This window comes from Magallana gigas, chromosome 7, assembly GCF_963853765.1.
Source record: "Magallana gigas chromosome 7, xbMagGiga1.1, whole genome shotgun sequence".
Taxonomy (NCBI): Eukaryota; Metazoa; Mollusca; class Bivalvia; order Ostreida; family Ostreidae; genus Magallana; species Magallana gigas.
In genome coordinates, this window is record NC_088859.1 from 28,412,652 (window position 1) to 28,430,395 (window position 17,744).

At 33.7% G+C, this 17,744-nt stretch overlaps 1 protein-coding gene across 1 annotated transcript; it reads right to left on the minus strand.

Annotated features, from left to right (window-relative positions):
* Positions 1 to 452: 452 nt before the first annotated feature.
* On the minus strand, positions 453 to 17,237 carry LOC105339855 (acyl-coenzyme A synthetase ACSM3, mitochondrial). Its single transcript, XM_034456558.2, has 17 exons — positions 17,150 to 17,237; positions 14,710 to 14,940; positions 13,863 to 13,960; positions 11,197 to 11,309; positions 10,149 to 10,267; positions 9,693 to 9,754; positions 7,619 to 7,673; positions 6,409 to 6,530; positions 5,067 to 5,223; positions 4,597 to 4,728; positions 4,425 to 4,502; positions 4,212 to 4,292; positions 3,765 to 3,866; positions 2,973 to 3,100; positions 2,351 to 2,450; positions 1,408 to 1,527; positions 453 to 1,276 (listed from the first exon to the last, which is right to left on the minus strand). Exons 2-17 carry the CDS (start codon positions 14,914 to 14,916, stop codon positions 1,190 to 1,192), a joined length of 1,761 nt encoding a protein of 586 aa, XP_034312449.2. The 5' UTR covers positions 14,917 to 14,940; positions 17,150 to 17,237; the 3' UTR covers positions 453 to 1,189.
* Between the last annotated feature and the right edge of the window lie 507 nt (positions 17,238 to 17,744).

Below are 17,744 nucleotides of genomic sequence, written 5' to 3' on the forward strand. Positions count from 1 at the left end.
GAAGAAGTAAAATGTTAATTTAATTGAATCAAGTATTTTCTCTGCATTACTTTATAAAACTGTCAAAAGATTAAGTATGCATTATTTATAACTTGACCTTTGACCTCTGTCATTTTGATTGGACAAAGTAGACACTTCCATTCCAGGTGAAAATGTTGCTTAAACCCAGTATACTTGTGGTTTCAGAATATCAGTATGTGCTCTAATATAGGTAGCTAGAACTCATCCATCCAGAATTTTTGGATGATAATAAAAGTTCACATTGATTAATAATTACATTGTAAAGTTAGTTTTATAATGTACCTGAAAAGACTGAATGTGAAAATGTCATGAATTAATGTAATATTTTTCCCCGATATCAGCAATATTTGCTCTGGTATTAAATTAAGGATGGTGCAGTTTATTGTCAACTATAATATGGTTGCACATTGATCAAAGATGAAAAATTGGTCTTTCAAATTCAAAATCTTTTATATAGAATTGTATATACTGATACATGAAATATAAATTACATTCTGTATACAAAATACAGAGGTACATGTAAATATATATAGAGTAATTGGACATAAAACAATTAAAACAAAACAAATGCCTTATTGATCTTGGAAACACAAAATTTCAAAACGTCAACATGGGCCACATTAGCAACAATGCCTGAATGAGTGATATATATATATAATTATACTAATTCAGTAACAATTAAAAAATGTTAATATTTTCATTTGTTTTGGGTTTTTTCCTCCAATTTTTAAAACTTCTCCAGTTATTCACCTTTGACCTTTACTTTTAAAGGTCACTTGGCCACAATCGTGTTTATTTAGAAGTTGGATATGGAAAAACAATTCAAAAAAATTAAACCATTGATGTACACTGGACACTTTTTGGTACAGAAATTTTCTTATTGTAATGTTAAGAACACTGTTATCTGACTTCTATTTATGAAAATCTTATATAGCAATTAACCAGTGATAATTTTTTTTTCTGGACAGAGTTCGTAAAGGACTGCCTTATGGTGTGGTAAAAGAGTTCTTTAGAACCTCCAAAAACTTTTCTTAACACTGTAAAAAAATATCATCAGAACGTGCGTCTTTCATTCAGTGATTTCTTTTCATTGGAATCACAAGTCATTCTTCCCTTGTTTTCAATAAAATTCCCCCAAGTAATCAGCTGGCTCCTATATAATTCGAATCTACTCTCTTCCCCATTCTCGATTGCGCAACTCCACTCTGCGAATCTTTCCACTGACAGTTTTAGGTAGTTCTTCAACAAAGTCAATCTACATGAAGAGTAAATTAATCAATCTTACTTATTGTTATATAACTCATACCCAATATAATTATTTTTTTAATTTTTTTATTAATTCTCATGAAAACATGAAGATGATAAAAGATTTATAAACATGCCAACCTTTCTTGGGTATTTGTAGGGAGCAGTTATGGATTTGACATGCTCTTGGAGTTCTTTTCGTAATTCCCCTTCATCTCTTGTTTTGTACTTTTCAGTTCTAATTACAAATGCTTTTACAACCTGTTAAATATACCATTAAGTACATGTTGAATGAGTTTTTCATACAAAGCATCCCCCAATGCATGCACACTCCTTTTCTGACTCTTTAATATAATTATAGGTCTAGAGTGTAATTATTGTGGTGGCAATTTTTAGACATGTACTGGTATATTGATCTCCCTGAGAAGAAAGCTAGAGATACAAGAATATGTGCAAATTTTGAAGCTGAAATATTTGGAATTTTTCTTTACTTAATAATAGTTGATAGCAAAAAAAAATTAGTTCAAGTATCTAAAAATTTTAGGAAAATTGTATGAGTAATTTGTTAACCACCCAGTCTCCTTTATAAAGACAAAGACTGTTTTAAGTACCGCAATAGATAAATCATGCAATTTTGACTGTTTTGTGGTGTATTGTAAATTATGTCATGGTCTGGGTTTCAGAACCCTGTGTAACCCCAAAAGACAAAAATGATAAACTCATATGTTGCAGAAAAAAATAATGCAAATACATTTTGTTTGCGCATGCACCTGGTACTGAAATTATTATAAGTAGCATGCTGTATAACTGAAGTGATAAGCTAGATGCTACATGTATTTTTTTTTTTAGAAATTTCTGCAGTTTTATTGCAACTGCTAAAAGTTCCATAGCAAATAAATATTGTGTTACCTTGTTTTTATAGTCACCAATTCTTAAATTTAAAAACAAATTTGCTAGAATTTAAATATACCATTCTAGAATATTATAAAAACACCATAATTTTCACCCCCCCCTACCAGCCCAAGTTTAAAGTATATATATATATGTATGTCATGCCTATGTGTACAATAACTGTCATAATTACCTCCCCTCGGACTTGATCTGGGCTACTGACTACAGCTGATTCCAAAACAGCAGGGTGCTCTATCAAAGCACTCTCCACCTCAAACGGACCAATTCGGTATCTGTCATTAAGAAAAGGTAAACATTAAGTTTTGCTGACCATTTGCCATTCTTCTTCTTGTTGAGCATGTCAAACTTATCCGTAAAAAGAGATCAAGGCACAAGTATGTGTTATTATATAAATAGTGCCTGTTTGGAAGGGTAACTGTTGAAATTGACACCCCGAGACAACCATTGTCAACCGACGCAAAGTGGAGGTTGACAATGGTTTTTGAGGGGTGTCAATTTCAACAGTTACCCTCCCAAACAGGCACTATTTATTTTATTATACTGAATGTCTTAATTTTAAAGAGAATTTTACTCCTTTTATATAGAAATGAAGTGAATTCAACGGCGAACTGTACGCGCATAATTTACGCGCATGTAACAATTCGTTGTGTTACCCGTTGCCAAGTGTGTTGCTAACGCTGAGGGTAATAGAACGGATTACCAACTGCGTCTAAACCAATCAGATTTCAGTATTTAACATGAAAGTATATTAATAAAACATGTACTACAAAATATTTTTTCCAGTGGATCCTTACCCAGCTGTTAGTATGATGTCGTCTGCTCTTCCTACAAACCAGAAGTAACCATCATCATCCCTGACAGCTTTATCACCCGTCATATAGAAATCTCCCTGATACACAGACTGGGTTCGCTTCTCATCATCCTAAAAATAACAGTACCGGTATGTAGTATAGGGCTGGGTGGTTTATTTGGTCTTCAAATATTGTGAAATCATTCAAATTTTTTTGCACAGTTATCACAGCATAACCATTCTAGAATCTATTTCATATGACTTAAATTAAATACGGTAATAAACCTTCATGTAACTAACAGTATACACTGTAAGCATAAAGTAAACCAAATTTTATATACATGCGAGAAATTTTCTCAAGGTTCACGAGAGCTGCATCGTCGAGAATTTTTCTCGCCATGTTTCAGTCTTTGAATGCCTATGGTATATTATATTCCACAAAGTCTAAATTTTGTTCGCAAAAAATATTAAATGCAAACTAGTACACGTATATCTTTGGTAAATTACAAAATAGTCACGAATAAAAGCTGGTTTACAATTTTGCATAACATAATTATTTCACAAAAAGTGTAAAAAGATAAAGTCCAAATAAGGTATTGAAAGAGTGCAATGCTTGCTAAAGGTCTTTAGCTCCTGGTCTGAAAAAAATTAGAACGGATGACCTGGGTCATAGCACATGACCAGGTTGTCTATCCAAATTTTTTCAAAACAGGAGCTACAGACCTGCAGCTAGAGAAATTCACATGTACATGAATTATTTAAGAACACACTAGTTGAGTTGATTTGGAGACTTTACCACGTATTTAGTGAAGAGACCCACTGGTCGGTGAGGTTTGACTCTCAGTCCAACGTTTCCCTCCACATTGTTCGGCAGGATGTTTCCTTCTTCATCAACAATCTGCGAGGACATGTTACAGTGACAAATATTGCAGGCAATACAGCTGGCAAGTGTTGCCCTAATACATCCACTCTTTGCATCAGGATAAAATTTGTACAAGAAGTACGTCACAGTGCATTTGCTTCTGACAAGAATTTACTGTACATGGTAATACATGTATATATTCATGTCGTACAAAATATATGGACAAATAATACATAATCTTTGACATATTACAATATCCTTTCATTTCAAGATGTCTCTTCCTGGATTTGAGAAAAGTAAACTAACAAAAAGAATTCCCGGTACATAAGAGACCCTAAACACAAAAAAGTTTTAAGCCTTATATTTAGAATTATAAATCACCTCAAGATCAATTCCAGGCGCGGGTTTTCCCATGGAGCCAGGCTTGATCTTAATACAGGGGTAAGTCCCACACAGGAATACCTAATTAATTAAAAGTATATTAAAAATAACATACAATCTATTTTCTGGTGGAAGAGGCGAAAAAATTATTACTCAGTGAATTTACCGTTATAATTATGCATGAACAAGAATAAATGAAATTAGCTAGCTCACTGTTTCACTTTGTCCATATGCTTCATATACATGCCCCCCTCTTGTTCCCTCCTGCCACTCTTCTAGAAGTTCTGGGTTCTAGGAAAAAGAGAAAAGCAACAAATGAAGCACATGATTCATGCGTATCATTTAAAACTGAATTTAATTACCGTACATGGAACTAAATACTTACCACTGGTTCTCCTGCACTTAGACACTTGACCTTGTGGAGATGTGTATATTTGGACAAATTCTCCTTCACAATCAGTCTTAATGCGGTTGGCGGCACACAAAACACATTAATGGCTTGGTTTCTATCTAAAATCTGAAAACAATCAGAAAATCCATGAACAAGTCATTTACAGTAATATCTTATATCTTTTGATTTTGTTTATACAATAAAATATGGCACCAACCACCTAACCTTGCTTATAATAAACTTGTGAAACAAAACAGTACTAAAAGTTACACTTCTGATTTGATTTGAACATATTTTATTATGCAAATATACATTTACAAAATGGATTAGGCAGCAGGCAATGCCTATGTAAGCCTTCTCCATGAAGTTACACTTCTGAAAGTTACACTTTAATATCAGCATAGACTTTGACACTCTTATAGTGGAGAAATATTGGCGACAACTGTATGAGATAATACGTGTACCTCTAAGAACTCCCCAGCATCGAATCTGCTGGTCTGGTGTGCAAACACACACGCTCCTCTTAGCCAGGTAGCAAATAAACTGCTGTATCCTGCCTTAGCCCATCCAGTGTCGGAAATGTTCCAAACCACATCATTGTGAAAGACATCCAGCATGTATCTGTAAAAGTAGGATAATTCTTTTTTTGTTTTCTTACCAAGATACTGTAAACATATCATATTTGGAGTGTACAATATTTGGCGGAAATTTGTTTTTGAACAAACTATAGTTGCCGTGGATTTGAATTAGCGTATTCCTGAATATGACTATTCTTATACATATATGCATGGCATTTAGCGACGTACAGGGTACATGTACTTGATTTAGCGCAAGCTGCATTCCACCAAAAGCTCTAATAAATAGATTACACAGCCAAATTTAGTACGTTAACAGTATCAAAAAACTTAATTATCAGCTTACATGAATTTTATGATTTTTGTATGCATACATAAATGACTAATTCTATCAAGATACATACATGTATTCCTGTCCAGGACATGAAGATTGCATGTACAAGACACAAGTAGATGTATACAAAAATTTAACTTTACCGGCCATACCATATTTTCCATTTAAAACTGATTTACAGAATAATGCGTTCATTTAAACAATAAATTGCTTTCTTTGGTGATTCATTCGGGATTTGAAGGTAGCGACCGACATTGCAGAAAAAATACATAACCCGCGTTAGCGGGTTATGTAAATTTTTTCTGCAATGATCGCTACTTTCATTACCCAAATGAATCATCAAAGAAAGCATTTTATTGTTTATATTTAGTAAACATCTTTCTTTTAGCCAATTGATAAATTGATTATGAAAAGTAAGTAAAATTCACTAAATTACTGTTAAGGTACGTAAGTACGTTAACTAAAAGAAACAGCCAAATCATCTCCTGTGAGACTTTGAGTCTGACATCGCCATGATTATTTCGTGCAGTCCGTGATTTTTCCTAGGTAGTTGTAGATCTCGACCAATCGATAAACTGGGCATGTCAAGTTTGGTCCTGTCACTTTCTTGTCAGTTTCAGTCGCTGTAGATTTCGACCAATCAATAAACGGGGCGTGTAGATTTCAATCTGGCTGTTTCTATAGAGCTATGAATTAACTGTAAGTTTCCGTAAGAAATAGAGGGAATAATATTTGGTAGATGTAAATACATGTATGTGACAATGAATCATTCATGGATCCTAAGTTACACAGGACAGTGTAATTATCATGAAATGTTCTTTGAAAAGGTCATGGCATGAGAAGTCATACCTGGTAGTCTTCATTTTAAAGCAATTATATTTACCGGTATACCAATACCTGGCAGTTACAAAATGTCCAAATCCCAGACTTCCATGTGTATGTTCAGCCATCTTGGGAGCACCTGTTGTACCACTGGTGAAATACAAGGTCATGGGCTCATCAGACCTAGAGTTGATTGTCTACAAAACACCAACAAATGCTGGGTATTCCTTCTAATGTCAAAGTTATGTTATGTTGCAGTCAAAAATTATATTAATATGAATAATATGTCTTTACATGAATTTAAAAATAGTATTTGCTTGTATAGTATAAAGCTGCTACTCTATTTTATTCTTCAATAAAAAATAGTATCTTAAATGTGAAATTAATACAAGTACTGTCTCTTATGTGGGTTCAAATCATTGGCACATTTGTTTAAAACATTTCTTTTCATCAGTACCAATATATCTCTTTGATAAGGAAAAAATATTTTTTTCAGTGAATAAATTCAACATGCTTGTTAAAACTACACGTAAACATGAAATATGATCACTGATTTATTAAAACTTGAAAGATGCTTGCATTAAGTACTTTGGGATTTAGCTATGTAGCCCATGGGACTCTTCTTATTCCAACTGACAACTAAAAATAATTACATTACATCATACAATCTTTGAAATCAAATTTTCAGCATCTGTCAAGGATATCTATTTTTTCTATGTAGGCTGCAATAATGATGACAAATTCTAGCTTGAGTAGGTTTAAGTCTGGACCTTCCCTTTGCATCTTATTTCTATATTCGGTAAGGAAGTTGACCAATCCAGTGATTAAATTTAAGCCTCGAGGCTTACTTTTGAGAGAGAATATTTAGGCTTTTTGCTCTTATTTGTACCAGTATGGGTTTTATAACTACACTATGGGTTTTTTTTTGTCCAAAATATAAATAGATACAAACATACTAGTATAACTCTATTTTTTTTTTCTTCCATTTATAGCCCATTATGTTTTTAGAACATGATTCATAATTTTTTGTGAATCAGCAGAAATATAATCTAGGTGTGGGATTCTCAAATACATCTTGTCTTTAAACATGCTTATAATTACATTTATTTGTTTGCAGGAAATAAGGAGCTTACAAATTTTCAAAAGCTGCTTATTTTAAAGAGCTGCTTACTTTAATAATTATTTATATTATATATAAAATACCGTATTTATATTTTACTGTATATTCATAACATACAATATTAAGATAGTCATAAAGAAAATATAGAAAGAAATATTACGGTACCTCAAACTCCTCTGTGGATTTATCCATGAGCTCTTTATAATTTTTCCATCCAGGTCTATAATATATCAATCAAAATTCAATATTTAGTATTTTACATAATGAAATTCAGTGTACATTTTCCCTTATGTTTATGCATTGGAAATCTGTGACGTTCGATTTCCTGTAAAAAACACTTAGCCTTTTCAAGGTGCATGAGCACAACTATAAACGTCATCATGCGTTTTGAATAATTATTTACAAATGTAAGATTAACTGAAACTTTCAAACTATTATAATTAAATTTATGTGTACTTATGAAAAATAATTGTTAAATCATAGTATTACTAATTTGTTAATAAAAAAGATTTTTCTATGCAAGGTATCTAGCACTAATATTTTTAGTAACGGAAGCAAACTAAATAACATGTCAATTTGGCTGTTCCATGTATGTTTCATATCCCTGAATAAGAGCAAATGTAATAATGGCTAGTGCTTTAAGGTTGAATAACACAATTGGATATTTTAAGTAACTCAAATTAACAGGGAATTATTTGATTGTGAAAGATATGATAGCTAAACTGTACATACATGTACGGTATGTAATATCAGCGAAAAATTTGAAGTCGGGATGTATAGATCACAAGCCCAACACTTTATCCACTTGGCTATGGAATAAAATTCTTTTAAATTCTTTTAAATGTCATTTCATTCAGAGGCCAGCCATTTTGTGATGATGTTATTCCAACTTAAAGCGACGATACACAAATACTTCATACAGATAAACATCAACAGGAACATAAATATATATAAGCATTGAATGCTTATTTTTGGATGTTGTAAGTCCTATAACACACCAAGGCTGTGCCGACAAATTATCATACTGCGCTAACGCGCGGTTATAGGACCAATGACATCCAAAAATAAGCATTCAATGCATAATTGAATATTTGTACCTTGGGTTTTAATTCAGAACTCCTTATATATTATACAATACATAACATCTTTAATATCTTTATAAATTGTTATTTTTGTAAAATTATTACATACAATAACTTAATTAATTAATGTATTCATGTGTCACTAAAATATTAGAAGCAAGTTTTAGTACACATACAAACATAGAAAGCAAATTTGTCAGTATTGATCTGGTTAAGGGTTCATTGCCATCTGGATATTTAGAAATATAACTTAGTACATATCTGGAAAAAACTTATCAACAAGTCCTTTTTGGGTATAATTCAATTTACTCCTGCATAGTGTGCTAAAATTGAGTGCATTTAAAGCAACACCAGTATAATTCAATTTACTCCTGCATAGTGTGCTTAAATTGAGTGCATTTAAAGCAACACCAGTGTCTTTTGTACAATCATGCATTCTCACTTTAAAACAAAAAATTATAATGATACATTGACGTATTAGTGAACAAAGGGTTGATGCACCGTAACCCTCATTCCTCCATTACACCGACACCAGTTGAAAAGCAAAAAACTTGCACAAAAGCTATCAGTATGATGATGCATGCATGTCTCAACCAAATTAACTTTTGATGAATAACTGTTTCACTTAAAGTATACAGTAAAACATGCTTATAACGAAGTGCTAGGGACGGGCGATTTTACTTCGTTATAAGCGTAATTCGTTATATCTGTCAAGTTTACAACATGTTATAAAGTCTCAGGGGATGAAAATCACTTCGCTGTAAGCATCAATTCATTATAAGCGTGTTCGCTATAACCGTGTTTTACTGTATATTAGAGTATAATCTTACTATGGTACTTCTTTTTCTGCTACAGAGCTAATACCTTTTGCAAACGTGTTTTGATTATTCTTTTTTTATATATCATTACACATATTATTCTTGTCATTGAATTATATATAAATTTCTACATTGAACATTTTTTAAAGACTTTTTTAAACCATAAGAAAACCTCATTGAGACTTTAACAATTAAAACTTCCCTATAGCTTGCTCTTTTCAAAATACATGGGTGCATGTTAATCAAGGCATACAAAAAGGTTATACATTAAGTCCCTTGTTAAGTTAGTATGCAGCACATCCCTCTATCAACATGTGGTCAGTTAGTAAATTCACTTACAGGGTGTCAGATTTTTGCCCTATATAAATCTTGCTCTGGACCCCTGCACAGTTATTGATGACCTGTGTGAAATAGAAGCTGTGTTCAACCACAGAGCACAATAGTATGTAATAAAAGAATTTAAGGCTGGAATCTAGCTCATTCAGCATCAGTCACCAGTAAGACATGATTTACAGTAAATTCCTTATTTTACATGAGAACTGAATTACAGAATATACTGCCGTTTCGTGTCAGATCTTTAGAATATAAAATCAGGAGCAGGAATTTATATTAAAATTTCTTATAATAATTCAGTACTGTCAGAAAAATAGATGTCAAATTTTAAAATCTGCGATGGGTGCTTAATTCTCCCGATTTTACGCGGATATTATTTCCTCATGTTTTATATGAAACCCTAATAAGTAATATGCTTTCATGGCTGCAATGCTTCTATCATTAATTATTATGAACATGTACCTTCTCCACATTCTGTACACTAGAGCTGTCTGTGATGATACAGTTGGCTCCAGAGGACTTCAGTCTGAGCTCTATGTCTTTGGGTCTTAGCTGTGTGGTCCCAGAACTCACTATTATACCTAATAAAATAAACATTAAAACATGGAACTTGTTCTCTCTCTCTCTCTCTCTCTCTCTCTCTCTTTTATTCATATTACAGTAAACATACCAAACATCAGTTATTTTTTTCACATGTCACAAAATAAGTTGCAAAAATGGAGTGAATACCTGTTGTATGAAACCTTTTTTTTTTATTAGTGTCAGCCATTTTTTTCAATTACTACAATTCAAAAAGTTTCTAATACCAAATAATACCTGATATAGTTTCTGCATATTGTATTTTTTACAATAAATAAATTTAAAGTAATCGCAAATAAGCGAAAACTAGTCTACTGATTATCTTGGAATTTAACAGTCGCGATATATACAATAGAAATTCTCAGAAAACTTGAATGAATTAGGGGTTCTACACAAAACAGAACATTTTTTAAAATTCTTTTTTAATGTAAAATGAATGATAATAAAACAAGTGAAAAGCTGTCAATGTGACAGCAAACCGGGTTTTTCTTTTTGTAAACTGTATCAATACATGTCAACCTTGAATTGATAAACACTACCTACCGTATCCAGTGAAATGGAGTACCCTATATGCAATATTTTGCCAAAAAATAACTAAGTTCAAAAGCTGGTTTTTTTTTTCTCATAAATTATCAGAAATGAAAATCCTAGCAATACGCACACCTCTAATTTATATTTAATTGATCTGCAAAAGAACAACTTCCTATCTTGAAAACTGTAGGAGGAGTTATCCGTACAATGAGGGTACCCTTTTGGCAGCCGACCGCCCGACCACCCGCCCGCCATTTTCATCATTTTAATAACCGGATTTTTCTGTGGGAAAACCCAGTTTTAAAAATTCTATCCAAGATATTGCATCAAATTGCATTAAGCTTTTTATACATGTAATGAAATATGAACTTGTTGCGCAACTGAGAAAACAAATTCTCACCAGCTCTGATAGCTGCTATGTATATAATCCACCATTCTGGAATTCTGGGAAGAATGACTATTAGAGTATCCCCTTTCTTTAGTCCACAGTGATTCACAAAGACATTAGCCAACCTAATTAGATCAAAACATGGATGATTAAAACGAGATTTAAAATTTGCAGCCAGTGAGAGCATTGTCAAATAACCTAATGTATATATACATCGGTCTGCTTTTGATAAGAGAAGCAAGACCTTCCTAGGGTTTCTGTCAATGTACATAGCCTATATCATGGTACATTTACTAGAAATATTAATCAATTTTGTAAAAATTTTGTTGTAATTTAAAAATTAAGACATAATAGTACATACTTGTAATTATACGTACATTAAGCAATGTATGTCCCAACAAGTAAATATTGATGATTGAGATGTGTGCATCTATTTTTGGTTCTAATTTTTCTTTTTATTCTACACCAACCTTTCATATTAATACAGTATTTTTTTTCATCTGAATACAATACTAGTTTTCTATGTTATATCTTTATAATGAAATCTTTATATGTATTACCATCACATTCATGGTAGTACATACAGCTTAATTTTTATCATACTTTCATATTATCATAACAAGAGGCCCATGGGCCACATCGCTCACCTGAGGAACAATAGGTATGATAAAGTCAGCTTAATGGAGTCATAATACAATCTGGACAATGTACATTAATACATGTAGATCCTGTATAAATAAAATCCATTTTTCCCCCTTGGAACTCGGATAGCCCTGATTGCTGCCAATATTTACAAGAGCAGACAGGGGGTCATGATTTTCTCAACTTTGAATCTACACTACCTGAGGATACCCAAAAGTTTCAGCTTTCCTGGCTGATTAGTTTCTGAGAAGAAGATTTTTAAAGATTTACTCTATATATTCCTATGTAAAACTTCGACCCCCCATTGTGGCCCCAACCTAACCCCAGGGGTCATGATTTTCACAACTTTGAATCTACACTACTTGAGGATGCTTCCACACAAGTTTCAGCTTTCCTGGCTGATTAGTTTCTGAGAAGAAGATTTTTAAAGATTTCTTCTATATATCCCTATGTAAAACTTTGACCCCCCATTGTGGCCCCACCCTACCCCCGGGGCTCATGATTTTCACAACTTTGAATCTACACTACCTGAGGATGCTTCCACACAAGTTTCAGCTTTCCTGGCTGATTAGTTTCTGAGAAGAAGATTTTTAAAGATTTACTCTATATATTCCTATGTAAAACTTTGACCCCCCATTGTGGCCCCACCCTACCCCCGGGGGTCATGATTTTCACAACTTTGAATCTACACTACCTGAGAATGCTTCCCCACAAGTTTCAGCTTTCCTGGCTGATTAGTTTCTGAGAAGAAGATTTTTAAAGATTTCTTCTATATATTCCTATGTAAAACTTCGACCCCCTATTGTGGCCCCACCCTACCCCCGGGGGTCATGAATTTCACAATTTTGAATCTACACTACCTGAGAATGCTTCCCCACAAGTTTCAGCTTTCCTGGCTGATTAGTTTCTGAGAAGAAAATTTTTAAAGATTTACTCTATATATTCCTATGTAAAACTTCGACCCCCTATTGTGGCCCCACCCTACCCCCGGGGGTCATGAATTTCACAACTTTGAATCTACACTACCTGAGGATGCTTCCACACAAGTTTCAGCTTTCCTGGCTGTTTAGTTTCTGAGAAGAAGATTTTTAAAGATTTACTCTATATATTCCTATGTAAAACTTTGACCCCCCATTGTGGCCCCAACCTAACCCCAGGGGTCATGATTTTCACAACTTTGAATCTACACTACCTGAGGATGCTTCCACACAAGTTTCAGCTTTCCTGGCTGATTAGTTTCTGAGAAGAAGATTTTTAAAGATTTACTCTGTATATTCCTATGTAAAACTTCGACCCCCCATTGTGGCCCCACCCTACCCCCGGGGGTCATGATTTTCACAACTTTGAATCTACACTACCTAAGGATGCTTCCACACAAGTTTCAGCTTTCCTGGCTGTTTAGTTTCTGAGAAGAAGATTTTTAAAGATTTACTCTATATATTCCTATGTAAAACTTTGACCCCCCATTGTGGCCCCAACCTAACCCCAGGGGTCATGATTTTCACAACTTTGAATCTACACTACCTGAGGATGCTTCCACACGAGTTTCAGCTTTCCTGGCTGTTTAGTTTCTGAGAAGAAGATTTTTAAAGATTTACTCTATATATTCCTATGTAAAATTTCGACCCCCCATTGTGGCCCCACCCTACCCCCGGGGGTCATGAATTTCACAACTTTGAATCTACACTACCTGAGGATGCTTTCACACAAGTTTCAGCTTTCCTGGCTGTTTAGTTTCTGAGAAGAAGATTTTTAAAGATTTACTCTATATATTCCTATGTAAAACTTCGACCCCCCATTGTGGCCCCAACCTAACCCCAGGGGTCATGATTTTCACAACTTTGAATCTACACTACCTGAGGATGCTTCCACACAAGTTTCAGCTTTCCTGGCTGATTAGTTTCTGAGAAGAAGATTTTGCTCCCCAGAAGAAGAAGGAGAAGAAGACGGACGGACAGACGGACGACAGACAAAATGTGATCAGAATAGCTCACTTGAGCTTTCAGCTCAGGTGAGCTAAAAAGAGTTGACCTCACCTCTTACTCAAGCTTGAAATTTGCTGGAAATTGAACTTTTTCTCATGTCCTTGATCATCGATCCACCATAATGCCGGCGAAGATGCACTTTTAGGACTCTGAAGTGGACATTTGTGACATTAAAAAATTGTAAGTATTTTCAACTGTGAACCATTGATCACATTGAAATCCATAAATTCAATCAACAATTTCAATTGCAATTTGATACAAAATAGCGAAATCACAGAATTAAGTACTCCTCTAAAATAAGGAATTTACATTACAGTACCAGTAAATCGTTTCAATTTCATAGTCCATTCCGACTGAAACACACACTAAGAAATCTGGAACTGAATTGATTATTTTTGACATTGTTTAATCCAAAATCTGCCAATTCTAAGCTTGATTACAAATAATTGCACTGGGTTATACAATTTTGTATCCTAACCAACATAGAGTCTCCTTATGTCATGTATATCATAGGCGTCGGAAGCAAATTGAAAGTGGGGGGGCTAGACTAATCCTCAGAAATATTGAGAAAAAGGGTAATTCCCAAAATCATGGAAATCCTAATCCGTGGGGGGGGGGGGGGGGGGGGGGGTAGTATGCTTCTGAATCTAACCTCTCAATCTTTCAAGGTAAATTTAGGAACAATAATCTTTCCTGCGAGAAAAAGTTGGGGGGGCTGAACCCTCTCTAATGGTTAGGTATAACTTTGCAAAAAAAGTGGGGGGGCTAAGCCCCCCCTAGCCCCCCCGGTTCCGACGCCTATGTATATACATCTGTTGTCTCTAAGCTGGGTTACTGTTTTTTTGTTTTGAATGTGAACATTATTATCTGTTAAAAAAGGGACACAACTCATACTAACTCTATCGGAGCCCCAGAAATCCACAACATCTCTAGCAAAGTTGAAGTATTCGGGCACACTGAAATTTTGCATCTTTTTCCTGTGCTCCTCATAATTATTGAAAGGTTCATTGTCCAATAAGAATGAGGACACCCACTGTCTCCTACACTTGAAAGGGGTCCTCAGGAATGATGGAATTCCAGTTCTGTGGAAACATCGATGAGCCATATCTGGCAAAGAGGTTATGTGTCTCTACAATTTTCACAATCGATCATTAATTCAGTTAGGACTTTGATAATTAAAGTATAGGCACAAATTACGGCAATGGTTTTGGAGTTCAGTGCTTTTGGTATGGGCTTCAAGGTGGCAAGTCCTTATGAGAAAATAAATTTCATTACTTTGAGACCCTTCAAAAAAATTCTGAACATGTAAGATACAAAATTTGGATCTCTTTTCTTGAGATGGTTAGAAGGTCATAGCTATATTTAGACAATAATAATTTCTTTGAAGAGCTCTATATAAAAATATTATAGGAAATTATTCAATTTTATTTAAATTGTTTGGAATTTTCTTTACTCAACTAAATGTAACAGTATATACTGTATACAGGGTACCCCATGTACATTTTGCTTTTTGACACTAGCAAACAGTTTTTCCCTGTCTTTAATTCTTGTCTTCAATGTTTTCAGAGAGAAGATTTGAGACATCAATTCAGCTACCATAAAGAGTTTTGTGTCTACCAGGGTATTTGATAAATCGCAGGATGAAATTTTAAAGAAAGCTTAAATTAGATCTTCAACAGTTATACAGCCAATTAGTTACCAATTGTGGGTTACTACTTTGTCCAGTAACTATACATTTATCCTATATTCAGTAGTATACAATTATTTAATGCTTGAGCAGTCAATAGACCAGAATATTTTTCCCGAGGTGCAGGGAACAGCTCAGTATGATCTATTGCCCGAGGTCAACGGCCGAGGGCAATAGATCATACTGAGCTGTTCCCTGCAACAAGGGAAAAAATTCTGGTCTATTGACTGTTCAAGCATTAAATAATTGATTTATTACCTAATTCCTTTTTTAGTTTTCGGGGTTTACAATTTGCATATTGCAGATAGTTTTCGTGCCATTATGCAATATACTCAGATTTTTTTTTTCATCTTTTACATGCACAAAACCTGTTGCATGCATTACAACATCTCAATTTAATATTAGTTGACACAAAGAAGGGGGAGTCTTCAACCCATTAGATTTAAAGTAGTCTTTTACCATATATAAAGCTTTAGATTATATGATACTCTATTTTTGATAACATTGAATTTGGTTTCATTAAGTATTAAAAACAGCGTCTATGTAAAGGAATATACATTCCCTGAGAACTATCGAAAGGATGTAACATTAACATACCCGCGTTCTGAAATACGTTGCCGGTCCAATAGATCGCAGTCTATTGACCGGCGGTCCAATAGATCGCAGTCTATTGACCGGCAGTTCAAAATAGACGCAAATATTTAATTTGTAATAAAACAACAAAATCCCTTTGATTAGGTAATAATATATTCTATATAATTCTACATAGATGAATAGTCAATAATGTGAAATATAATTAAGCTTGACCGAAAAATACTGACAGGTTAAAATCCGGCTTGGAATAATACTAAGAGAATATTTGCACCATTTAAATAAATGTTCTGATTTGTCAATCCATTAATGGTGACATAAATAAACCTTTGTGACTCCAAAACAAGGTTACATAATAATAGCTAGCAATCAGTCAAGGCAAGTATAAACATAAAGCGCAGAGCTGCAGTTTGCTAGCATAACAGACAATGGGGGTCAAAGAACCATAGTTGACAATGCACTTGATTTCAGTGCTGCAATCAAAGCCTTGTCATTGACAGTGGTTGTATTTGAAAGGGTATGGTGATCGCCAGCTGGGCACTCCAGCTTCCTCCCACATCAATGACCCCCTCTTTCTAACATCAATGCCAACAAGAGATATTCATAATTAAGGTTGTAGAACTTAAAATGTTTGTCAAACATAGTAATATTAAAAAAAAGTTCAGTTTTATCAATTAAAAATCAATTAATCATGAAAAAAAAACCATGACAAAGAACATAAAGTTCTAATATATTATCATATTGATAACGTTAGTTAAAAGAGAAGATATTTATGACAGTTGTTCAAGAGTTTGCACTAAATGATGTGTGGGGTTTTTTTTAAGGTTGATAGCTGATTACACTGTATTTACTACAGAAGTCAAAAATTGTAAATAAAAAGTTCACGAATTATTTGGCATCTTGATACTTTCACTTTCTATTATTAAACTTTTGATGCAGCTGTGCACAGCCAAAAGGCATGCATATGAAAAAGTCACACCCTAACATCTATATAACTCATAAAAATAAGATAAATTTTAAATGTTGTGCACACAATTATATTACTTTATAAAATTCTAACCTCAGACACCCGAACGATTTCCTGTAGTCCTACATTTGTGTCACCTCTTCGCTTCTAAAGGCTATTTCATGCATTACGTACTTAGAGTTGTCTTTCTTTGATTGTTTTTATTATTATTTGGAATGGGGGGGGGGTCTACATAAAAAGACGAGCGATCCACTCTAAACTTGGATTATGAAGTTAAATAAACCTGTTACAATCCTTAGTATATAACATGTTAATTTTCGTGACACGGTACATTTGCTTTATATAACGTTTGATGCGTTTTTCATGCTCAACAAAAAAATTGCAGTGCTCAGAATTTCTGTTTACGGCAAAATTTATACGAAAAAATCTCAAAAGAATTTGTTCAAAGAACAATCTGTGTCAGTTTAGTGTCCCCGAAATTTTAAATTTCATCATAATTGCCGCGTACAAGTTTGTTGTTTTGTTTTTTTTACTTTAAAGTTGGAATTTCCAACTTTAAAGCTGAAAATCAACTCTAAATTAAAGTTGGTTTCAACTTTAACCTTGGAATTTTAAACTTAAAAGTTGATTTCCAACTTTAAAGTTGATGTTTCCAAAAAAAATTATCTTATTGAGAATTTAATATAGA